Here is a 25,607-nt window from a genome sequence, read left to right on the forward strand (position 1 = left end):
CATTATCCTGATACTAAGCATCCACCCTAGGGGATGACAAAGGGACATAGGAAACAGCCATTTTAGCATAAGAATCAATTTGACTTTGGGGGGGGCGAGGGGGGATGAGAGGGGGTTGACAAATCTGGAAAGGCCCAACACGAGTTTTGGATTTTAGGTGCCCAAAGTCTGCAGTTGTTGTTCATGTGTGAAGTTTACCACAATCCTGGGTTAAGCCCAGGGACTTTATGACTATGAAGTAGCTGTGTTGTCTATTATGAGGGAGGAGAGAGAGACTTAGCTATAGGCCTTCCCACAATCAGTGGGTGGAGCCCACCTCCTGAGAGGACACGTAGCGGAGGAGTGTGCAACATGGACACTGCACCCAGACAGCCTGGGTTCGAATCCTGGCTCCCCGCTTGCTAGCTGTGTGACTCTAGGCAAGTTACTTAACCTCTCTGTGCCTCCGTATCTTTGTTAAATGGGAGATGATAATAGTAACAAACTCACAGGTATTTATAAGCATTACATGGGTTAATATACGAAGAGTGCATAGCCAACACCATATAAACACTGGGTAAATAAAAATAAATAAATTAATATTCTACCTATTTGCCATCGGGGGAGGTTAACTGAGTTGATTCTGCTGAATTCTGAGTGTCCTACTAGACTAAGATTCTCTTCTTAATTCATGAGAGGGCTAGTCCTTCCACTCTCAGCATGTCCACTTAGAGGAAGGTCATTTCTGGGGTCAGGGGTAAAGCAGTCTAGTCTGTTGAGGGTGGCACAGACATTGCTAGGGTACATCCTTATCCAAAGTGCAAGGAAATGAAATTGCCCAAAGGTGCAGGCACACAGTCGGACAGTAGCTTGTGTGCACCTGCAGGTGCTGCCCGGTGAAATGGAGTAGCTGGAGTAAGGAGGTGGCAGTGTGTGTGTGTGTGTGTGTGTGTGTGTGTGTGTGTGAGTGTGTGTGTGAGTATGTGTGTGTGTTAGTGTGTGTGCACCCGTGTACCTAGCTGCACAGTATCTCCCCAAAACAATGGGGTCAAGAACACGAAGTAAGATGTCATCTGATAAGGAGGCAAGGTATCAGTTGATGCGTTGTCATAAAGAAAGTGTGTTTTTCTGGTCCCATGCAAAATAGTTGGTCATTTTTGTCTTCAGCAACAGGAAAAGACCAAATATCTTTTTTACATGTAATTTCAAACCTAGATGTGTGTCTGGATATTTAAGAGGACCTTAAGACAGAAAAAACAATTCAAGCTGACATATATGTAAGAATAAATTAATCTTCGTAACTTTTAGAACATCAGAGCAGCCATTCAAATTAGCCCTAGGCCCACCATCAGAAGTTAGATCACTAGATCCATACCACTAGTTTGAAAATGCATATGCACTCCTATGTTCATTGCAACATTATTTACAATGGTGAAGATATGGAAGCAACCTAAGTGTCCATCAATAGATAAATGGATAAAAAAGATGTGGTACATATATACAGTGGAATATTACTTAGCCATAAAAAGAAGGAAATCTTACCATCTGCAACAGCATGGATGGACCTAGAGGGAATTATGCTAAGTGCAATAAGTCAGATAGATGCCATGTGATTTCACTTACTTGTGGAATCTAAAGAACAAAATACACAAACAAACAAAACAGAAACAGACCCAGAGATACAGGGAACAAGCTGATGATTGCCAGATGGAAGGAGGTTTGGAGGGCTGAGTGAAAACAGGTGAAGAGGTTAAGAAATACAAATTCATAGTTAGAAAATAGTCACAGGAAAGTCATAATATTGTAACAACTATGTATGTGCAGGTGGGTACTAAACATATCAAGGATCACTTCATAAGTTATGTAAGTGACTAACCACTATGCTGTACACCTGAAACTAATATAAAGTAATATTGGTTTTAAATATAAATAACATTGGTTTAAAATTTCTATGGTTTTGGTGCGAAACCACTTTCTATGGTTAGGTACAGTCTAAATTAATGTATTTAAATCCTCATGGCAGTTTTCCAAATGAGGAGACTAAGGGACAAGGAGTTTGCATCATGGGACAGAGATGTCACAGCTGGTAAAAAGCAGGCTAGAATTTGAAATCAAGAGCCTGTGTTCTTACAACCAGGTCATACTGCTTCTTCATTTTTTACAAATATTAAAAGTCATAATTCTTATGAACTGTGCCCTATAATAGCAGGTCATGCTGCTGATCTATGGCCAAACCAGTCAAACTAAAAAAAGAAGTAAGATAATAATTTTGGATTATTCCAACCACCACCATATTCAGATGTGTTAATGGGTTGTGCTGGGGAAGCTTCAAGGGGTCTGTACAACGAAATAATTCTTTGTCTGAGTTGCTCCAATAATCTTACACCTTTTTTAAAAATGAGGCATGGATAATAAGTAAGCCAAGCATTAGTTGAGAAATCTGAACATTTCTGTTTCGAGTTGCCATCATCTGGCCACTCCTTAATCAGAAGCTTTCTCTTTTTGCCTGTATATTTGTGTGTGTGGGTAGACAGAGTTCATGATATACAGCAATGTGGGAAAATGTTGCTTCAAGTTCAACAATCCAGAACAATTACTTTGAAATATTTGAAGACCATAAACACTGATACTCCAGCTCGCTGAAATCTAAAGTCAGGCACCTATATCTATGGAATGCATAGATGCAAAGATATAGCTGTAGAATGGATTCCTTTCCATAGCCAGGTATAATTACTAATGTTACCCATTTAAATCCCCATGACTAAGAATTTAGGGGGCATTTTAAATTTCCCCAAGTATAAAAATAGTCCGGATTTATCTTGCAATTTTGAATCTGTCTCAAAGCTGAAATGAAGACCCTGTCATTGATTTGCCATGGATATTTAGCAGACCAGCCCTGTATCTGCCTGAGATAGAAAGCCAGACTGACTAGTCATTTCTGTATATAAGATTCTATGTTAATGACACATATAATATTCCCATAGCATAATTATTGATTTTCTGAAGCTTATGCAGAATTAACAACCCGGCCTCCAATTGTCTCTCAGAATGGGGCATGAAAAGTTCACGTATTTTGTAAATTAAAATCGATATTTTCAATCTCTCCTAAAGGTAGTTTTCCTAATTTAGTGGACTTTTCCCTAACATTTATTTTGTCTTTTAATTATAAAATGGCAGGTGATTGATTTTTCTATATAACCTCTTGACGCCCTGAGTGCATTTTTATTGCTAATGCAGGGTGGAGGTAGGGAGAGCAATGGCACCCCTTAATGAGGATATTTAATTACTCACTGAACAATATTAATTTGCTTTGATCAATTACAACATGCACTCTCCCTCGCACGCACATTCCAGGGGAAGCATTTACAAAGCTCTTATAGAAGGTCTTTCATTTTGAATGATCCAGTCCAACCTGGAAGAAATCTTTTAAATGCTCATCCAATCCAGTCTCCAGAACCAGATATACATAAATCAGCTTATTCCCGTGACCATATATAAATCTTCTCCAAAGACAAGTGGGTGTTTTCCTACAACACTAAACAGCATTGATTATTTTTCCTAAGTCTCATCATCTTCAGACTCCCTGAGGCTTATTCTCAAGACAAAAGATTGATAAGTCAATTAAAAAAAAAAAAGAAAAAGTCCGGGTGAGTTTCAAAGACTTGAGCCAGCATCTATGGCCATTCCATTTTAGAGTTTAAAGAAAATTGAACGGCCTAACTAGAAGTACAGTATCTACAAACATGTGTTCCCCGTAGCATTCACATGCCTCAAGTTATTTACTGTAATTAGAAATAGTGTTTCGAAGAATCTGGATGAAGGGAGCTCGAAGGGGATTGTTACAGTTTCCCCATCCCTGTGAGCCATTCCCTTTGCCTTCTAATAAAAAGATTTTTTTAAAAGAATTGGTGTCTTTTAGAGATGATCATGCCATCTAGCCCACGAAGCTGTTGATCGAAATCACCTTTAATCTTCATAAATAAGGAAAACAAAATAAAAATAAATAACAGAAGTTTATACCAAGATGTCGACGTGGGTGTGACAAATGGCAAATTCATCTGTTTCTCCACTGCTGGTGAGATCGCTGCAAATCTTACCCACACCGTATATTATATCTGCCAACTCATTTCTGTGATTAAATATTCCATCAGTGGGGCGCTAAGGCAGCAAAACTTAACAAGATTCCCAAGATGAACCACTTGAACATATATCACTCACTTTCATGGATGGAGAGTACCCCGCTTGCAAAGGAAAATTGGAATTGAGTTAAATTACTCCAGGAGTCGCGATCAATAAGTAAGGGAAAGAAAAAATAAATAAATAAGTAAAGGAAAGGATCTTCCAATGCAATGCAAATCTAAGCTATAGTTAGGTTCCAAAGACAAGAAACTCAATTAAACTCCGAAGTAGAGAGATGTGAAAACCTTGAAGATGACGATGAAAAAGAGTCTTGGTGACATCATTCTTATGAGCGTTTACTTGGGGGGGTACAGAAAGAGGGGTTTTGAATAGATGCTCCTCCTGAAAATAAGATTTTCTGGTTTTGAGAGGGGTGAAAAAAAAAAAGAAAGAATAAAGAAATGACAGGTACTTAAAGAAGAGCATACCTGGCTGCAAAGTCACATTTAAAAGGTGATCGGGTCTTGAAAGTAGGTTATCCTGGGGTTATAGGGAGGATCAGATAAAGTAATGAGTATAAAACAACTTTATAGGCTGTAAAGTGAAATAAAAGTAGAAGAGATTAGAGCGATCACTGAAGTCACCTCGATGAGGCCCATCCCACTGTGAGCCACAAACCATGAGTGGGAACAGGCAAGGTGACGACAAAGTGGATTGGGAGCTCGGTAGCAAGTTTAAAATGAAGAGGATAAATGAAGCCCCCTGTGATTGCTTATCCCGGAAGGGCAGCTGTATTTGACCTTGGATTACCTGTCCAAAGGTATTAGTTTTCTATGGGATTTTGGCCACTGTGGACCATGATTCATCTAAGATTTACGTCAAAAGAAGGTAGATATGGGTCTCCCTCTCAGTTGCTCCTCCACTTCACTTCCTTGAACCCAGTACAGTTCAGTTAAGAACTTGAGTCACACTTTTGGACGGACTCCTTTCGAATTTCCTTCCTACCATTTGGATACAGTAGCATCTGAAAAACGTAAGATTGTCCAGAACCTGTGATAACTGTGGTCCCTGACACGGGTTATTTGTCTTTTCCTGGTCACAGTCCTAGACTTTGGATTGGCCTCAGAATGACCTGCTCGAATGCTGGGGCCAAAGCATGCCCCATTTGGGGTGACTACCTCAGCAGCCTGAAAAAGTGGAGTGTGGGTTTGAAAGGTACCTGCTCCCCCTTTGAGTCCTTCAGAGCCCACAGCATTCAGGTACCCCTTGTGGCGCCAACATTGCCCACATCCACCCAGAGAAGCACGCTTCTCTAGACACACAGCGATGGCGGGAGGAAGCCATTCCTTATGGACAGTGACCTTTGGCTCTGCAGTGTTTTGTATCATTTACACACGTGCCAAATGAAATGCATTTCAGTGAACTGGAACACAAGGTTCCAGATTTACGTCCCCAGGCAAAGGATTTTTCAGTCTGGAAATGTTCCAGTGCAAACGGTTTATCTCGTACATCTGTTTACCTTCGCCTCCTCTTTTGGTTGCAATTCACTTCCTTCTCTCCTCTCCTCCCCGCATCTGTCTTATCAGATTTCGTTCCATCTTTGCCCACATGTAGCCTTAATTTTTTTATCTGCGTCCTTGCCTGTCCTACAGAGGGAACGCAGCTCTGCTTTGATGGAGCCTATGGGAGTTGATCTTCAAATAGGGTCAGAACTTGCTTACGTGCTGAAAATGCATTTCCTAATTAGTTTCCATTCTACTGCTAGGAAAGTCCATCAAGGAGCGCTCCCCCAAAAGCAAGGAGCAACAGGACAGCCCTTATAGGAGGAGCCCCACATCTAGGCCATGAGAGGAAGACGAGGTTCGAATATCTGGCGCAGGATAAATTTCATAGGGAAAGTTCTAGGATGCATCATCAATATACTGAACATCTCAAAGCATCAGCAACAGAAGGCAATGGGCACTTACTCTATACCAGGCACGGTGCGAAACACTTCGCAGCTCCTCACATCCTCGTACAGATGTTCTAGCATTGCCTTCATTGTAGAAATGATGAAACCATGGCATCATAGAGAGTTCTCTCCATCCTAAAACACAGAACTAATATGTAAAAAATGTGTTTTTTACATAAGCGTCATTTTTTAACCTTAAAGCCCATGTTTTTCATCACCTCGCTCTGCAGTGTTCTCAGTAGAAGTAGACATTCCCTCAATGTCTTGCATTCGTCAGGTCATAGAATATAATAATTAATAAAAACAACTGCACTTAATATTACCCACTGCGTGCCAAACTCCATACTGGGGTCTTTACATATATTTGCATAGATTGCAACTTTGCAGGATAAGTGTCAGAATCGTTGTGTGGCAGATACATTAGAAATCTGCCATTAAGTTGCCCAAGGTTTCTGACTTGGAAAACTAAAGAGCTGGATCCAAACCTGGATTCCAAAGCTTATTTCTTTTTACTAAAACCAAGTTGCCCAACGCTCCCCATACACACACACAAATGCTTTAGTTAATCCGATATCCAGGATCAATGGTTCTGAACTGGGAGTGGTTTGCCCCCGTCCCAGGGCAATTGGGGAATTTCTGGAGACATTTTTCAGTGTTACATCCGTCAGGGTGGGTGTTCACTACTGACATCGAGTGGGTGAAGGCCAGGGATGTTGGAAAACATCCTACAATGCTTCAGACAGCCCCCCCCTCCAACAAAGGATTATCTGGCCCAAATGTCAGTAGTGCTGAGGTTGAGAAATCCTGTCCTGATAGAAGCACATTAGTAAAGATGCCATGTACGCACCAAATATCTTAGTAACTCGCATGCTCTACCGATGGACAGCTATAGTTATCAATGGCAATCAAAGAATTTTAAGAGAGAGATTTGCCCACATGTTTCCTCTTCTGGGCCTTATTTGGGATTTTTGACTCCAAAAGGGAAAAACATAAAGTTTGATTATATACTACAGAGCCATGTTGGGGTCTCCAAGATCCCCGTCCAGCAATGTGATTGGCTAGAAGGACTCATGGGACTCCAAAAGACTGTTATACTCACAGTTCCATTTTATTTCAGCCAAAGAATACAGGTTAAACACCAGCAAAGAGAAAGAGTCCATGGGGTGAAGCCCAGGAGACCAGACAAAAGCTTTCAGGTGTGTTCTCCCAGTGCAGTCAGAAGGATCTGCCTGATTCCCCAGCAATGACCTATCGTAACACGTGCAAAGTGTGGTCAGTCAGGAAAGCTCACCTGAGATTCGGTGTCCAGGTGTTTTATTGGGACTTGGTCACATAGACATGGAACATCCATGTGATGGACCTCAGCTCCTCAAAACTTAGCCCCTCTCCCCAGTAAAAGCTAGCGTTCACTGCCAATCACATCATTGCAGTAAACTATCTTGGGAAACAGGTACCACGTGGCCCGAGACCTCAGGCATCCCAAAGCAGTCTTATCAGGTAGAATAAATATTCCAAGGACTCAAAGCTCATCTCCTAGGAGTTGCCCAAGGACCAGTGTTAGGGGGGATGTGCAGGATACCAGCAGCGCAGACCAGCTCAGTTAACCCTTTGCTGCACAACAGTAAAGGAAAAAATGAAGATGAAAAGTTCCGAATATATAGCAATGGTGATAGTGATGGTGGTTTTGAGCGTGAGGATGATGATATAAGACAGGATATACCAGTGTGTTGGTTGAGTCTAAAAGAAAAGATCAAGCTGAATTTAGTTATGAAAGAAAAAAACAAACACGTGACTTTTTCGCTTAGAGCAGGGTCAGCAAATGTCCTCGGTAAAGGGCTCGTTGGTAAATATTTTAGATTTTGCATGCCATGTGATCTCTGTCACAACCACTCCACTCTGCCGGGGTACTACAGAGGCAGCCATAGACAACACATAATGAATGGGCCTGCCTGCGTTCCAAGAAAAGTTTATTTAAGGACACCGACATTTAAATTTCATATCATTGTCACATGTCATAAATGAGTCTTCTTCTCCACCCCTTCCCCCCCATTATGTAAAAATGTGAAAACCCGGGCCCTACTCTGCTGGCCCTGGCCTTAGAAAATCCAGATTTAAGAAACACAAAGCCACTAGTTTGCACCTCGGGGAGTTCTGTTGTGTTTTCCGCATGGTACTGGTTTAGCAGTTCCATGCTGCGTGAGCCTGGAAGGTGAGCTGGCTGTTTCTCAGTTGTGTGACAGTCATCAAGGAAGTGCCCAAGTGAGATGCCATGTATAAATTAACACATACCACTGGCTTCCGTTAATTCATCTTTTAGCGCAGAGTGACAGCATTTGAGGGCCTACCAAATACTAGACCCTGTGATAGGTGCCGGGGAGCAGACTTTCCCTTCCGAATTTGGCAGGGCAGTGAAGGAGACAGACAAATAAACTCCATGTATAATAGATGACAATACTTGCTGGAGCAGTGAACATCACAACCCTATCTGCGTTAGGAGTCAGAGGGGTAGTATAAATTGGGTTTTGAAGGATAAATAAGAGTTCGCCTGGAAAGAAAGGAGGGTAAGATCATTGTAGGGGTGAGTAAGGAGGTGTTTGGTGGAGCCCAAAGCGTGTCTTAACATTTATCTTCAGAATCTAGTGAGAAATATTAAAACAAAAACAAACACAGGTGCTTGATTTTCACCTGAGATGGAAAATTTCTGAGGCAAAATCAGGTTTCCCCCAAAGGCTGAGAAATATTGATCTGTTGATATCAAATCTAGAGAAAATTTGCAGAGACCGGATAATAAAATACCAGACAAAGGAATTATGGATTCTGGAATTTATCCTTTGAGTAGAAGGCAACCATTGAAAGCTCTCATTTAAAAAATTAAGTAATAAAAAAATGATAAAACACTCAGTGATGAGGTAGCAGCACCCATACCTACACTTGAAAAAAGTTAATGGTCATAGCCTGAGAACGGCTACAAATATGTGGGTTATGCCCTGAGGGCTGGAAAAAGTAAGACCACATCAGCAACTGCTCCCCAATCCCAGAGACTGGGGTCTTGACAGACCCCAGGACTACTAAACCGGCACCCAACCCCACGGGTACTGTAAAGCTTGTTTCCCGGTTTTGTCCAAATCTCCTCCTAGAAAAGTCGATTCCTGGAGATTTTCAAAATGAGGTGATTTTTTTTCCTTCTTCGTTTTAACTAGTGTTGCCATTCTATTATAAACCATTTCATTTTGAAGATTTTTTGCTTCCCACTTTTACCATTGTTTTCAAAATAGATAGTTTACTGTGATTAGCCCAACCAGTGAAGTTGTTGTGTAAATAGAGACAAATTGGCAAAATATTGTTTACTGCTCTGTGTGTTAATTATATGTCGATCCTCATTCTCCAAGTATAAAACAAAGCCGCGCTGTTGTCTTTTTAAAATGTAGTGTCGAAGAACCAACACACAAATGGCAAAACTTACTTAGATTGACTACCTTGATGACAGTTAATGCATTTCTAGAACTTCTGTGGAACTGTTACAACCCATTACAGCCGAAATATTGGTTTATGAAAAATTAATAAAGCCAGTGGAAAATGGAATCCAGCATCTGCATTAGCTATTTACACCAAAAGAATCAGCCAGAATTAATTATGCCGTATGCTGCATTCTAATCAGTTTTTCATTAAACTGTCTACCATTATGGAAACTAAACAAGGATTATTCAAAGAATAATGCCAACGGCTGTTATTTTTTTGAGAGATTAAATTAGTTAATGGGTTATACATTTAAATCTGATGCCAAAGTTAATTGAGGTACACTTCTCACTGTATTACACCCAGTATCGTTTTTAAAACCGTGAACACCCCCTATCACTATTTCCTCTGGATGTTTCTAGTGTTTGTTTAATATGCATGTGGTATTGTGAAGATTGAAACCCTCTATGTTACTTCTCTGTCATTTTTAAAAATAATTTTCACCTGTCGAAAGTTTCTATTTTCTTTCAGCCCAAAGGGGTGTGTGTGTGTGTGTGAGAGAGAGAGAGAGAGAGAGAGAGAGAGATATTTAAACAAATTTATCTGATTATCCTTTTAGAGACTCAAAGTTGAAGTATATTTTCTACTCTCACGAGAAGGTTGGGGTCAGGACTTTAAATCTCACCTAGGGCAGGAAGGAAAGTCACGATGAATCTCAACCCCCATTCCACAAACATATCCAGTCCCTCCTAAAATAAAGTTCTGTTATAGTAAGTGGGGGTCACTAAGGAAGCCTCTCCAGAAGGATTTTTGTACTCTTGTAGCGTCTTAGAGGCTCTCGTCCTTAAGAAGCTGAGAAAGAGACAGTGAGGAAGGCCATCTAGACTTTTTGCAGAAATTCTAAACTCCACTGATTGCAGCTAAAGCACAGTTTCTCATTTTTTCCCCCTCTTGAGCGGAGATAGCAAACTAAAAGGTGTTTAAGAGTAGGCTGTGAGATCAGTGAGTGAAATATGCAAATCAGAGGGGACACGTCTCAATTCTGAGCAAGCACGGTGTACCTCCCCATCACCTTAAGTAGCCCTGCCAGGCAAGGACTCTGACCCAAATCTATGTGGCCCCATCTCCCAATCAATTGAAAGAAGCCAGATTCTGTCTTCTAACAGTAAACCTCCCAAATTTAAATGTTTGCAATAATTTCCCAATCTTAAAATGTTTCCCATTAATTCTGTTATGTTTAGCATTACATTAGTGGCCAAGGAAAATAGTACACTAGTTATCAACTTGCTACTCGTTTCTTAAAGGAACAAGAGAACAAATAAGTCCCCAAAGTGCCCTATTTTGAGATTCCAAATAATAATTATTTACATTGTTATTATTACTGAGGGCACTTATTGTTTATCTACTATTTGCCAAACCCTTTCATATAATAGTTCTAATCTTTCCAACAATACTCAGTGAAGTAGATATTTTTGTCCCGGTTTGGCAGATATGAAAACTGAGGCTCAGGAATGTTAAATGCCTTGCCCAAGGTCAAAGAAACTGTCAGTGAGGCCAGAAAAACAAAACTAAGTTTAAAAGTTTCAGAAGCCCTTGCTTTTTTAGCCACCTGTAAGATCGTAAGAGTTCACCATTTCTCCTTTCTGTGTTCCCTTCCTTCTTATCTTATTTCTATCCTGCAAATAAGATTTTCTTACCTATGGAAAATACAGCCTTCCCAGAGTCTTCTTTGTTTGGATTTAAAACTGTATCACAGATTCTTAAAGGTGATCAGGAGGTTCTATCCAACGTTTCTAGCTTGGAAGAGTCACATGTTTTCAGCCAGAGGCCACTGCAGAATCCTTAGACATGGCTTCATTGAAATGGGGTTGATGGATAGTTATCATTCCAAGATTGGAAAGGATGTTTAATCAACTCAGGACCAACTCTTACCATTAATAAGCTTTCTGAGAGAGTCTGAGCTTTGGACATGCAGAGCTGGCTCAGATTTCAGTTTTGTCTCGTATTTGTTTCTCTCTCAGCCTTAGATTTTTTGTGGGTTTCATGAGAAAAAAAGTGTAATGTCTGTAGAACATACGTGGTCCAGTACCAGAAGCTCAGTGGTATCTTAATGGTCACTCCTGTCAGTATTGGCTGTATGTGAGGTTGCACTTGTATCCCTGTCATTTTACTGTTGTCAGCAGCCCTGGCATCCCCTAGAAGCTTAGTAGAAATGCAGACTCTCAGGCCCTACCTACCCCACACCTACTTGATAAGAATCAGCATTTTTTTTTTTTTAATTTTATTGGGGAAGGGGAACAGGACTTTATTGGGAAACAGTGTGTACTTCCAGGACTTTCTTTTTTTTCCAAGTCAAGTTGTTCTTTCAATCTTAGTTGTGGAGGGCGCAGCTCAGCTCCAGGTCCAGTCGCCATTGCTAGTTGCAGGGGGCGCAGCCCACCATCCCTTGCGGGACTCGAGGAGTTCAACTGGCAACCTTGTGGTTGAGAGCCCACTGGCCCATGTGGGAATCGAACCGGCAGCCTTCGGAGTTAGGAGCACGGAGCTCTAACTGCCTGAGCCACTGGGCCGGCCCAAGAATCAACATTTTAAAAGGGTCCACCAGGTGATTCAATACATTTTACAATTTGAGGAGCAAGACTCCAGGCTAGCCCTTGTCTGTATATTGACACCTGTAACTCTGAAGACTAAATATCTTAGAAGATAAAAATTACTTCTATTGTTTTTGTTGTGGCTTCATTGCTAGCCTTTCACAAACACCCTATGGGATCTCCTTGTTTCATCGTCTTGAACAACAATGAATTAACAAGAAATCTGGGGAGCAAGTATTGGAAAAAAGACAGGTTTTTAACTTATTTTTGGTTCATTTTTTTAACAAAAATGAAATGAAATTAAATTGGGGGCAGGGATGGATAAAATATTACCCTCTGAAATATTTAGTGACAGCTTCCTGGGGAGGAGGACTATTGCTGTCTTGAAAGACAATTACTATTCGTATCTTTCCAAACAGGAAGGAGACATTGGAACAGGGGAAAGAAAACCTTTTCTGTAAAGATGCAGATAGTAAATATTTTAGCCTTTGTGGGCTGAGGGTCTCTGTTGCAAGTACTCAGCTTTATCATACAGCATTAAAGCAGCCATAAACAATACATAAATGAATGAGTGTGGCTGTGTTCCAATAACACTTTATAAATATCGGAATTTGAATTTTATGTGATTTTTTTTACTTGTCACCAAATCTTATTTGTCTATTGATTTTTTTCTCAATCATAAAAAATATAAAAATTATTCTTAGCTCACAGGCCTTACAAAAATAGTGGCAGGCCAGATCTGGCCAAAAAACTGTAGTCTGCCTATACCTGATTTAGAAGATTGTTCTTAAAACCACGGGTTGGTTTGATTTGCGTTCAGCACTACAAAATTTCTCTCTGCACGAACTTAGGCAAGATCCAAAACTCTATGTCTCAAAATCCTCTCTTACTAAATGGGTGTAATTATAGCACTGTCTATAGGGTTGTTAAGAGTAGGAGATAATCCAAGTTAAATGTTGAGAGGGTTTGCCTCGCACTTACCAGGTATTCAGGAAGCAATTTTTATAATTACTATTTATATGTTTATTATCATATTGAGCCAATTGAATTTTTTTTTTTAAGCCGCTATTAGCCTAAATTTTGGAGGCGGGAAAACAAGAGAACAGTTCGAGTGAATCATTACATTTTTTAAACAATAAATGATCAGGGAGAAAGATGTACAGAGACTCTTTGTATTATTCTTGCAACTTTTTTGTGCAGTCTAAAATTATGTCAAAAGACAAAGTGAAAAGAAAAATTAACAAATAATGATATATTTCTTTTTAAATATTATGAAAATCAAAACTTGCACAATAAATCGGCATGAGAGATTATTTTCACTGTACATAGATTCACTTCAGGGCACCTTTAAATATGGAGTCCCCCCGGTCCAATTAAAACATGATTTGATTTTATGAGAATTAAATATACATACAACATTTTTCTGCAACATCTGTGCCTAAATGGAAATACTGTGTACTTAAAACTCTCCCTAACCCTTCCAAGAAACTCAGGTTTGTACAAAAGCATTAGGTATTAGCTTTGAAAATATTCTTACATGGATTACCTCAGTGCTAGTCTATGTTCAAAAATGTGTAACTGTAAAAGTATCCACAGCCCATCAGGGTTTGGATAAATTTGTCCATTGGAGGCAGTTACCTCCATTGGCAGGGACCACATGGCAACCTCCCAGGCCTCTACATCTAACAGACGTTTGACATTTCACAGGGGACCCGTACATATCCTGCCTCATTGATTCTCAGGGCTGGGTTCATTAGGATGTAAGTTAGTGTATTAGTCAGTGCAAGCTGCCATAACAAACTACCACGGACTGGGTGGGTTAAGCAGCAGAAGTTGATTTTTCTCAGTGTTCTGGAGGCTAGAGTCCAAGATCAAGGTGTCGGCAGGGTTGGCTTCTCCTGAGGCCTCTCTCCTTGGTTGGAAGATGGCCATCTGCTCCCCATGTCCTCACATGGTCTTTTCTCTTTGCCTGTCTGTGTCCTAATCTCCTCTTAAGGACTTTGGTCATATACAATTAGGGTCACTCTAGTGGCATCATTTTAACATAATTACTTCTGTAAAAACCCTATCTCGAAAAATAGTCACATTCTGTGGTGTTGGGGGTTAAGGTTTCAATGTATGAATTTGGGGGGACAATTCGGTCCCTAACAGTAGGGCAGGAATGGGTGGGGAACCAAGAGTGATCTCTCTAGGAGGATGCTTTTGGTGATTTTACGCACCTTCTTCACTAGCCTGCTGCCAGAGAATTTGCCAGAAGAGCTAAGACCTGAAGTGAGTGACTCTCTGTTCCAAATGCTACAAAGAAAAGGCACAATTTGTCAGTGTACAAAAATGGTAAAGATAAAAAGTGAACAAAGTATGCGTCTTTGCCCACAGAAGTACTCAGACCAGATATATGTAGCCAGTTTTACGTTTCTTGTAAATATGTGGAGATGACCTTAGGCCTGGATTACTCCAAGTGCATCCTGGGAGAAGCAGAATCCTCTGGGTTGCTGATTAGAAATGTAGATTTCTCACCTGCTGAATCACTGTCACCTGGGAGTGAGGCCTGAGAAAGCACACCATTAAACATTCTCCCCAAGTGATCTTTAAACTCTCATAGGCTTTGAAAACCTCTAGTTTTAAGGAAGGGAAGAACCTATGGTTTTGAGGTTTAGGGGACTGGCCCTTCTCCAGTGTCCTCAAAGTATAGTCCCCCAACAATATGAGAACTTGTTAAAAATGCAAGTTCTCAGGCTCCACCCCAGACCTGTGGAATCAGAAACACTAGGAGGAGGCCCAGCAGTCTGTGTTTTACACGTCCTTGAGGTGATTTTGATGTTGCAGGTGATTATGGGAACGAGTGAGGAATGCGGAGGGCGGAGAACCCTGGCTGACTGCCACCCCCTCCTACAGGCACTTCTGTAGAAAAGAGGTGTGAGGGTTTCTGTTTCAGTGAGTATTCATTTCTCACCAGCTCCAAGCTTGTTCTTTCAATTCTGACCAACATTTTCCTACTTCTAATTTTTTAAAACCGTTTTCAAAACTTAGCCTGTAGTGAGCTTCTGGTTAAGATGGTGGAGTAGAATATTGTATGTCAGCTGTAATTGAAACATTATTTTAAAAAACTTATCCTGCAGCAAGAGAAGCAGGAAGGAACCAATGGTGACATGAGCCATTGTCAAGGATCCCCGACAGCTTGTTTCTCATCTTGCTTCTCACAGCAATTTGCTGCTAATTGACAAAAAGTCTTTTTGCAAATGACGTCCTTGTTTTGTACCTTTCTTTTTTTCCATCGGTAAAAAAAGGACCAATACTATCTGACCCTTTTTATTAGGGAGGAACAAGTGCAGTGTAAACATTCTTTGGTAAACACTGAATAAAAGTTTCTTTTTTATATGAAACCAAAGGATTATTGTTAGCAGTGGAGTGGTGACCATAGCTATGGAACATTTTCAGGTATGACTGCAATATATAATTAGCACTACGGAATGAACATTTTGCCCAGCCCATAATAGTCATGCCTGATATAAATTGTTCCAAACTTACTTTTAAATTTTATTTATCTCAGCGAGCAAACTATCGTCAGACAATGTAGTCTAAGGCTTGGGCTTGATATTCCGATCAGAATCCTTCCTTTGCACCTTTTTTGGGGGGATGTATTTGTTCTTGAACCTGGGAGTAGTAAAAGAGACAGCCTCTTGTCCTTTTGAAAAGCACACAGGGTTCAGTGGGTGTGCCCCCAGAAGCCACACCGTGCCTGGCATATATTAGGTGGCAGTTACCACGTGCCAAATGAATGGTAATATCGTAGCCCCGTCTATTGCTAGATGGTTGCTCAAGACAGAGGAGGGAAGTTCTGGGATGGCCTCCTGCGTTCACTCACCATTTGTCCTTGGGCCGTGGCTCTCAGCCCTCTTTCAGAGTTACTAGGGCTACATGATCCTAGGAAAGCGAGACCCTAGCAAATGGCTCTGCTTTCACGTGACTCTAGACTAGCATATGGTAGATGTTTGTGGAGGTACAGACAGCACGTGACACACACACACACCCTTACACAGTGAGTGCTCCAGAACTCCCATTGTCTCTTAGCTATTTTATGAAGTTTTCTTGTTGTTATTTTTTGTGTCTTTGTGTGTGTATTTTTTTGTTGTTGTTTTGTTTGGTTTGCATTTCAATAGAGATAAGAACATTCTTCTCCAAATTTCCTAGCCCATCTTAATTTTGGATCTAGTTAAGTGGATTATTAATAGTTGCCAGACAGTTGTGATGTTTCTTTGACTTTTTCTTTTTTTTTTAATTCAGAGACTATAGGAATGGTCTAAGTCGTTCACCATTGGGCTGGCTTAGAACTCTCCCTGTAAGATAGTAAAACAGAAGGGCAGACATTGCAAAATAGCCTTTCTTTTCTTTCTCCCCTTTTTTCTCCTGAACATATAATATGGCTGCCTATCAGAAACCATTTAGTTTCTCTCTTCAGCTGCTTCCTGCCTCTTAGTCTAGGTCCCTGAACCCATAGGGATAGGAAGATGAGTAAGTCATGATTCCTGACCTTTTGATGTTTGCAGCATCCGTGGGAAAGACATTAGATAGATCATTACGACACAATCTAGAGAAAGAGGAAGGAAGCAGAACTTGGACTGGAGAAGCAAATTTATGCGGTTTCTAGGGGGAGAGAAGCCAGAGGTGGGTCTGGAAGAGAACTTCCCGGGGGTGTGGAAGGACTTTCTGAGATAAAACAGCCCCTCATGGAATGGAGGTGTGACACCTCACCTTTGCTCCAGTCATGGGAGTCCAACTTCCTTACATAGGGGTTGGTACCAGAGTAAAAAGTTGAGATGCTTTCTCCTTCCTGTTTGTGACAGGAATCACCCCTTCAAGGCCTCTCTCTGCCCCTCTAAGACCAGGAATGATCCCCTATTATGGGGAGTCTCCAGAAAGGATTGGGTTGCCCCACCCGAGACACGGACCCTGGCTCACCCTCTCCCAGCTGGAGGATTTCAAGTCTTCCTTGAGAGTGGCCCTGTGGACATCTTGCCAGAATCTGGGGTGCTGATAACCATGGCACTCTGAGTATCTGAGTGTGACAGGCTTTGGAAAAGGCTCTATTATTCCAAGACTGTGGTCTGTCACATGGAGTCCCTTCCTTGCCAGTTGCAGATAAAGCCATCAACGTCCTAGGAAATGGATGACCAGGCTGCCCAGGTTTCATGTGAAACTGGATGAGTCAATCTTAAAAAACAAAAAACAGAAAAGAGGAAATAAATGAATCCTGTAGACAGAGCTTGTAACGCCATGTGAACTTCAAGCATGAAAAGTCCTAGCTACAAACAAGGGCGAGAACAAAAGTTGGTTGGACAAAGCACTATTTTTAAGTAAAAATAGAAATGGGGGGAGGAGTCTTTAAAAACTTATGTTAACTTTAAAATTAAAAGTCCTTTCAAAGTGAGAGGCAACAAGCATTTACTTGAGAGTAATAAGCATAGCTATTCAGGACACGCTGATTCAGGCAGAAACCCAAATAATGTTCTGATTAGGAGACAAAGGTGATGGATATTTATGAAAAGGGGAAGGGGAGCAATTACATCAGTAGAAGCAAGGTATTTCTATTGGTGCTGATAACATAGTGATGTTTATTCTAAAGAATGTTTTTAATTCTCAGTCCAGTAGTCATCAATCCAGTAGTCGTAATAAATGCTTTCTTGTTATCTTTGCAAACAGTTTTTTGTTTTTGTTTTTGTTTATTTCTTTCAGGAATCAAGGTTGCTCAGGCCCAGTCCAAAGGTTATTTTGTCCTATTTTTACATTCCAAGGTCTGAGATATAAGACATGCAAGACAGTTCCTCTGGCAGGGCAGCTCCGGCTCCATTTTAAAGTGGCTTGGTTTATATTATTGTTTACACATATAATAATTCAACCATATTCGTTCATCCCTCTGAGCGTCAGGTATTTTGTGAGGGTCTTGGGATAAAAAAAAAAAAATGAGAATGATGTGCCTTGACTGAGGGGAATTCTCTGTAGCTAAGAAAACCAATACGAAAACACAAAGTTGTGATACATCATGACAAAGAACCTATGAAAGTTGTTTGTGTTTTTTTTAAGTAGGAAAGGAGCATAAAAAGGGAGTAATTAAGTAACTCCTGAGAACTCAGAAGAGAGGAGGTGACTTTTAAACTACACAAAAAGGAAAGGGGAAGGCATTAAAAAAAAAAAATTGAACCCTGTGAAATTGCCAACATTCAACCCTGTTTGACATAAAAACAAACGATCAATTTCACATGGTTTAACTTACCAGGAAGAGCAGGACTGGTATGGAAGTTCCATCTCTTCCACCAACTCTGACTGAATGGTAGTAACTGTCCAGAACCTGTGTTGAGAATGATTCTGAGGATTCTAGGCTCACAGGAAAGTACTACATTGAAATGGATTGATAGTCTATCCTAAGGAGTGAGTACAAATCGAACATATTATAGTTGCCATACTTAAATTAGAAGGAGCTTTATAAGCCAACGGCACAGGGAGTCACCATGGTTGTAGACAGTTCCTGCTAGTCAGAGGTAGGTGGCCTGGGTTGGGGACTGTTGGAGGGGAGAGTGGTTGGAGACTCATTTTGGGAGCCTCTTAGAAAGCTAGGTTGATGCTGTACCATCACAAAGAGCACTGGATGACCTTGTAAACGCTCCTCATACTGCTCCTTGTACCCTCTTATCTCCTTGACTTACTTTTTTAAGCCAACACACATTACTCACCCCACCCCCAAAAAATGCACAGAGGTTACAGTGTTCTCTGCTGCTTTACTTTTGCTTAATTCAAAGCTTTCTTTTAAGAAAAGGTCACAGTGTACTAAGAGAACACACAATAAGTACTTTGCAAATTACATTGAGGCTGTTTTTAGGTAAAATAAAATCCAAGTCCTTTGACTGTAGAGATTTTGTTTTACGGAGGTCAGAATCGTTGCATAAAGAATTGTTTTTTGTTTTGTTTTGTTTTTACCAGTAAGAGGGCATCCAAAGAAGTTATTTCAGCTCAGTTTCTCAGGATCCACAGCATAAGGAAATTAGGAAACTTCATTGTTCCCTGCCTAGATTTAGCTTTCTAGAGGGGATCTGTGTTGTGTTCCCGTGGGACTCTCTCCATGGCGTTGAGATTATTGAAAATTGACCCTACGGTTTTAAGTGCACAACACTGATATATTTTTGTTACAAAATTGTATTGTTTTGCTTTTGAAAGCTAGGCACCCCAAGAAACTTCAGATCTCAATTTCAAAGTAGTTCTTGACCAGGGGTGCCCATAAGGGACCCGCTGAGAAGCTTTCCCACCATCCACCTATCTGAGTCCCACTCTAGAAGATTCTGATTGGGGAGCTCTCTATATAGCCTACACAAACATTTGTTTCTCTCTAACATTTGTAGCAATGACCAAAAGCATGCAGATGCCCTCTGCAGAGTCTGACTGAGTTTCACTGAGGATGCAGGGTGGGGGTGAGGGCCTATCTTTCCTGGGGGGTGTCCTGCCTCCTGGTGTTGATTATAGACCCCACACCCCATGATGGGGTGGTCAGTTTGTGTGCTATTAATTCTCACACCAGGCCAGTTTCCTGCCAGAACTGGAAATAACCTCCTGAGAAGAAATTAGACCATGTGAAGTCTCATCTTACATATTGTGAGAAACTCTTCTTGCATAAACTAGAAAGAAGAAAACACTCTCAGTTTAGCAAAGGTTGACCATGACTCAGGCCCGTCTAGACTCTTAATCTATGTACTACCAAGAGCTAGTCAGTGAATTTCACTTTCATATCCATGCTTTCAGAGGAGGGGAACGGTGGGGGTCCTTCCCCAGCTCTCAGCATGGGATACCAGGCTAAATGTGACAAGGACCAGGGCACATTCCTTCAGATAACACTTCCGTCCAGGGTGACGTCTCCTTGTCAAGCATTGGATGGTGTTGGCCAACCAGGTGTTGGACAAGGGTGACAGGGTGAGAATTTTAATAGAATCTTTGTGTTACCTGGAAACAATGAACAAAATCTACAAAAACCCAGGGAACAGAAGGGAGACGTGGAATTTGGGGACTGCTTCTCAGTCCTCCTCATATTTTGGTTTGGTACCTGAAGGATGATGGAGCAGGTAGGGAGACCACTTTTGGAACTGTGTCTGGGTTTGCAGTTCAAGAAAGATTACTGCCTTTTAATGGCATCACGTGACAGTCCTTCTCTAGTTGGTGAACCCCCACTCACCCTGGAGAGTTTAGTTACATTTTTTTGTTGAACTCGGGCAAGATACAAAAAAATGGTAGACTCCCTGCTGCCCACACCCGAGGGCAAGCACCAGGGATATGCGTGTAGGTGAGTTCCTGGTTCCCCGGGGGTGCAGGCTGCATTTTCATGGTACCGTGTTTCCCTGAAAATAAGACCTAGCCAGACAATCAGTTCTAATGCATCTTCTGGAGCAAAAATTAATATAAGACCCGGTATTATATTATTATATTATATTATATTGTATTATATTATATTATACTATATAAGACCTGGTTTTATAGTAAAATAAGACCAGGTCTTATATTAATTTCTGCTCCAAAAGGCGCATTAGAGCTGATTGTCTGGCTAGGTCTTATTTTCGGGGAAACAGGGTAGATTGCTTTTTAGTGGTGGTAGTGACAGGACAATACAGAAACAGGTGGAGGCAGCTGACCTTGCCCAGCCGGGGAAGTGAACAGAAACCCCAGGAATGCATTTCCATCATCAGTAATGGGCTGAAAACTCCCTAAACGTCTCTTTCACTCTTCTCAAAGCCTTTGAGTTTGAGTTTTGCAGCCGCAAGAGAGCAAAATTGATACCTGGAAGATTCCTGACCCTGGTCATCCTTGAAGTGGGTGATCGTGCAAAGAATGGCATAGATTGAGGAGCTAGCTCAGAATTCTGCCATTCTTCCCCGCTGTAAAATTCCCTTTTGCAAGAATAAGCCCAGTGCCTTTTGCTTTAAGTCAGGCGGAGGAAGGTCATTGTGACAGAGCATCCATGGTCAGCCCACACGCCTAGTGATGCTGCCGTTGGCAGGTTGGGAGCTTTAGGGAAGAAAGAGGAAACAGCAGTCAAAGACTGTCGCACAGTGTCCACAGTGGATCCAGGCTCGCTCACAGAGATGGCAAAAGTTGCCTGTATTTCTTCCTTGCCTTACATCTGCTCTTCCTCTGTAGAACTGGTTCAGAAAGACGAAAGCTTGGGGGAGGAAAAATTTTCTGTAAACCTATCGATGCACGTGCTTATCATTTATTGAGTAATGATGATGTGCCAGCCCCTGTGTTAGGCGCGTCTCCAGTCATGTGACTCACAACTCTTCCTGGAGGTAGGTATATGCACCCCGTTTTCCAGATGGGAATCCCAAGGCACAGAGAGGTACAGTGACTTGCCACGGTCACACAGCTAAGTAGTGTCTGAGTCAGGCTTGTTATCTCCTTCTCCCTGAAATTTCCAAAGCTCCCTTTTGAGCATGGCATGCCGCCTTCATTATTGATCTGAAACGGGGGTTCTGAGGCAGCCAGACCCCACTCCTCCAAGCCCATGTGAAAAGGAATGACACGTGCTTGGTGGGCTGGGCGGGGTGGACTTCCACAAATTCCCTTTGGCTGAGGCAGGGGGCTTCCATGGGTGTCTCCGTCCTGCGCTCTGGGGTGTGGCTATGTTTTCATTTCTCTGCCTTTCTCATTTGCGTTGCCGTGATCTATCAGGTGTAGTGTGCCTGTTCCCAAACCAGATACCATCTATCTCTCTCTCTTTCGTAGGCACGGTGCTGTTGTGCCAGGCAAACCAGGAGGGATCTTCCATGTACAGTGCCCCCAGTTCACTTGTATATACTTCCGCAAGTAAGCCCTTGATGTAGCTCTTTTTGTTTTGTGACATAACTCTGAGTCCCGTCACCTTCCCTGCCATGTAAGTTCTCGTCCCTTCCTTCTGTACCACCCTCCCTTGTGGCTCTCTCTCGTCGACGAGGTGAGGTTGATTTTCATACGCATGTCTCCGTTTTCCCTGTCGCCTTAGCATCTAATCCCTCTGCTCATTCCGTCTGAATCCTCGCTTCCCAGATGTCCCAGCCGTTCTTTGTGGAGACCTATCAGGATTGGGTCCAATGGATGGGGCATGGGATAATGGGCTGGGGGAGGGGCACGAGACGGGGAAGCTACAGCTCGTTGCCTGCCTTCTCTGATGGCTTTGTAAATTAATATGAGAATAATTGAAGAACGCTGTGCAGACCATCCAGCTGGCACCCTAACCCAGCATTGGTGCTCTGCAGCACAGTTTTCTCACGGTGGGAATTGTCACTAGCCTGTGGCCAGGGGCTTCTTTGCCAAGCTGTTCTATCCTTGGCTGTGTGAGTCCACTGAGGAGGAGGAGGAGAGAAAAGAAGGTGGTTCCCCACCCCCACAATTTAACTGGGGGAAACAACAACATAAAGGCTCTAATTTAATAGATACGAATATAGCCATCAAGTGCTAGGGGGAGGAAAACAAAAATAAATATGGAAGCTAGATCACAGAGTGAGGGTGGGACAACCAAGGATTTCTCTGCCTGGAATGGATGCTTTGGAGAGCCCCCAATCCCCCAGAGCAGGGATGAAAGCCTCACTGGTTCCGCCATGGTTCCCAGTTGGTTCACCCTTCCTCGCTGTGTCCCAGCCACAGTGCATTCCTTGTCATCTTTTTCAGAGTGTGTGTACACCGTATGAAACCCCCGTAACTACCCCAGTGGGTCCTCGTTGGGATCAGTGCACAAACATTTGTCTGGGGACCCAGGGAAAGGTGGGCAGCTCCTGAGACTGGCTAGAGAAGGGAGGTGATGGAGAGCAGAAGGCCCAGGCTCAGGATGATTACGAGGATGAGAGACAGCAGAAGTCGCACCATGTTCCAAGGCCAAATGTCTCAATTCCCAAAGGCCGACACAAACCAAACTCTTCTCTGTGGGGCAAAAGTCAGAAGCAGTGACAGGAACCCCAAAACATAATGAGCATGAGAAACGTGGGGGAGCCTGAAGTCTTCAGGGCCTGAGGACACCCAGTTGCTTCTCCCAACCAGAGTGTAAGCTCCAATAGCAGTTCAGACATTCATGAAATACAAGGTCCCCTAGAAGCCAAAATCGAGCCATACTGGCCAGAAGTCATTCTTACTGAATTTATTAAAATGGCCCCATTTGGGTCAGCGCATGCATAGATCTCTTAGAGTCAGAATGCTATTACACATTTCCATGCTCAGCCTTGTGTAATCTTCTCCGAGTCTGCACAGGTAGGTGTTATCATGTTTGCTTTACAGCCGAGGAAACGGGGGGTACTGAGGGGTGGAGTAATTCACCAGTAGATGGTAGATTGGTTTTTCGAACTTGGGGGAATTATTCACCCTTCCGCTTCCTTCCTGGTTCCATTTGACTGTACATCTCATCATCGTGCCATTGTACCATTCCCTCCCTCTTCTCCATAAATAGCATTTTCAGAAGGAGAGTGGGGTTGAGTTCCAGAGTGTTGTTTTTTTCTCTAATCTTGTTGTCCCAGGGAACCACTTCGGATGAAATGTCCTATGTCTGCGCAGTCCAGTAGACGCTCCTGGGACTGAGGCACTGACTTTTTAATTTTATTTAACCTTAATTACTGTCACTCTAGCCTCTGAGGCTCATGTCACCATATCGGAGAGTGGGGCTTTCTACAATCATGGGCTATATTTATATTTCAGTTTTTCTTTCAGAAGTGAGCGAAATAAATGAAGTGCGAAAACGGGCTGGTTTTAATTGGTACAACTTATTCTAAGGCAACTTGGGGAAAGTGGGGGTCATAAATGCCAAACATGCCACAAGGTCCCCCTGTTAAAATAGGTGAAGCATACAGAAGAAATGAAATCATCTAAAACTGAGGTCAGCAAACTGCAGCCCGAGGGCGAGATCCAGTCCGCAGCCTGGTTTGTGTGGCTTGGGAGCTGAGAATGGGTGTAGATGCTTTCAAAGCATTATAAAAACAAAACAAAAACGAAAAAATAACCTGTGAAAGAGACATCAGTGGCCCGCAAAGCCTAAAATCTTGATGATCTGGCTCTTTACAAACATAGTAGGCTGATCGCTGATTGGCAGGGTCCATTTGATTATTGAAAATACAAACTGGAAATATCACTTCACTGTTTACAATGATACTTTTCTTCAGCGTTTAAAAGAAAAATTCATAATAATTATAGAAACTGTATAATGTGTGCCCAACACCCCTCATTTTTAAATTGCATGATCAGTCATATTATCTACACATTTTTCATCCTATTATTTTCACTTACTATCATGTCATGTGTAGCTTATGAAAATATGTTAATGACTTCAGAACATTCTATTGTTTAATGATCATATATTTTAATTAGACCTCCGCTCTTGGGTACTTAGGTTGATAGCTGTTTTTTCAAAACTAATAAAGACAATAAATGTCCCTCTCTACAGTAGTTTTAAAGCAAGCAACAAGTAATAGCTAATCCTCCTATCCCCTAACCAAACAAAACAAAAACTAGCTTCTTACAATAAGAACCTTCAGTTGTGGTCCCGTAAGCGACGGTTGTCAGACCGACTGGCTCAGTTAGTGTTGTGTAATGGCACCAACCTGAAACCCTCCTTCTCCACTTGCGTCCCCGAGGGGCCTTAGATTATTTCCATCCTGAGGCTGAACATTAGTGCTGACTGTCAGGTCATCCATTCCTCCCAAGACACAGAGCTGAGCCTTCCTTTCTCTCACATACTCCAAGTCAGCAATGCCTTTTAGGCCAGGCTGTTTGCAGTTAGCTGGCTCTGAAACATTCACTGGGGTTTTCTCCTCTATTCTGATACAAAGTTACACCCCATTGTCTATAAACAATTCAGCCAATATGTAAAGGGTCATTTACACACACACACACACACACACACACACAGCCAGCATATAAAGGGTCATTCTCTCTCTCTCTCTCTCTCTCTCTCTCTCTCTCTCTCTCTCTCTCTCTCTCTCTCCCCCTGTTCTCCTCTCCGTCCCCCTCCCCTCCCCTCCTGTTCCCCCTACCCTTCCTCCTCTCCCCTTCCTCCTCTCCCTCTCCCCTGAGATACTTTTCCTCCCTCCAGAACCACAGGTCTTGTCTTTGAGGTCTGAATGGTGTAGCCTCTCTTTCTCTAAGAATCCAGCAAAAGCTGACTTCCTTATTTCTCAGCAGTTGTTTAGCATTCACCTGGTTTTTAACTTAAAAGTGTGTCTAATTTGGGGGTAACAGTTGTGCTTCTGAAGAAAGGTGTGTATAAACTACACTTTTGTAAATTGGATCCTGTGCATTTACTGACTTCCATGATTATTCCTGAGTTTGTTTTTTTTTTTTTCCCCACACATCTTTAACCTGCCTTGGATGTTTTAGACTTAAATTGTCCCTCTTCCTAGCCAAATAGCTAATTATCTGTAAATAACAGCCTTACATGTGGTAGGAGAAGCAGTTTTTAAAGGAACCCTACTGAATTAGTCGGTAATGAAAATAATTCCTACTGAAGTTATCTGTTTTTT

The 25,607-nt window shown here is 41.9% G+C and overlaps 1 protein-coding gene across 32 annotated transcripts in view; it reads left to right on the forward strand.

Annotated features, from left to right (window-relative positions):
* The window catches only part of RBFOX1 (RNA binding fox-1 homolog 1), a 1,406,067-nt gene that overhangs the window by 1,298,464 nt on the left and 81,996 nt on the right, over nucleotides 1–25,607 (forward strand). For 27 of the 32 annotated variants that reach the window (XM_033101485.1, XM_033101490.1, XM_033101470.1 and 24 more), the window contains one exon: nucleotides 21,856–21,936. The exons of the other annotated variants lie outside the window; for them this stretch is intronic. In XM_033101485.1, coding sequence (XP_032957376.1) covers nucleotides 21,856–21,936 — 81 coding nt within the window. The remainder of the gene's footprint in view (nucleotides 1–21,855; nucleotides 21,937–25,607) is intronic. 32 annotated transcript variants of the gene reach the window in all.

The sequence above is a fragment of the Rhinolophus ferrumequinum genome (assembly GCF_004115265.2).
Source record: "Rhinolophus ferrumequinum isolate MPI-CBG mRhiFer1 chromosome 15 unlocalized genomic scaffold, mRhiFer1_v1.p scaffold_54_arrow_ctg1_1, whole genome shotgun sequence".
Taxonomy (NCBI): domain Eukaryota; kingdom Metazoa; phylum Chordata; class Mammalia; order Chiroptera; family Rhinolophidae; genus Rhinolophus; species Rhinolophus ferrumequinum.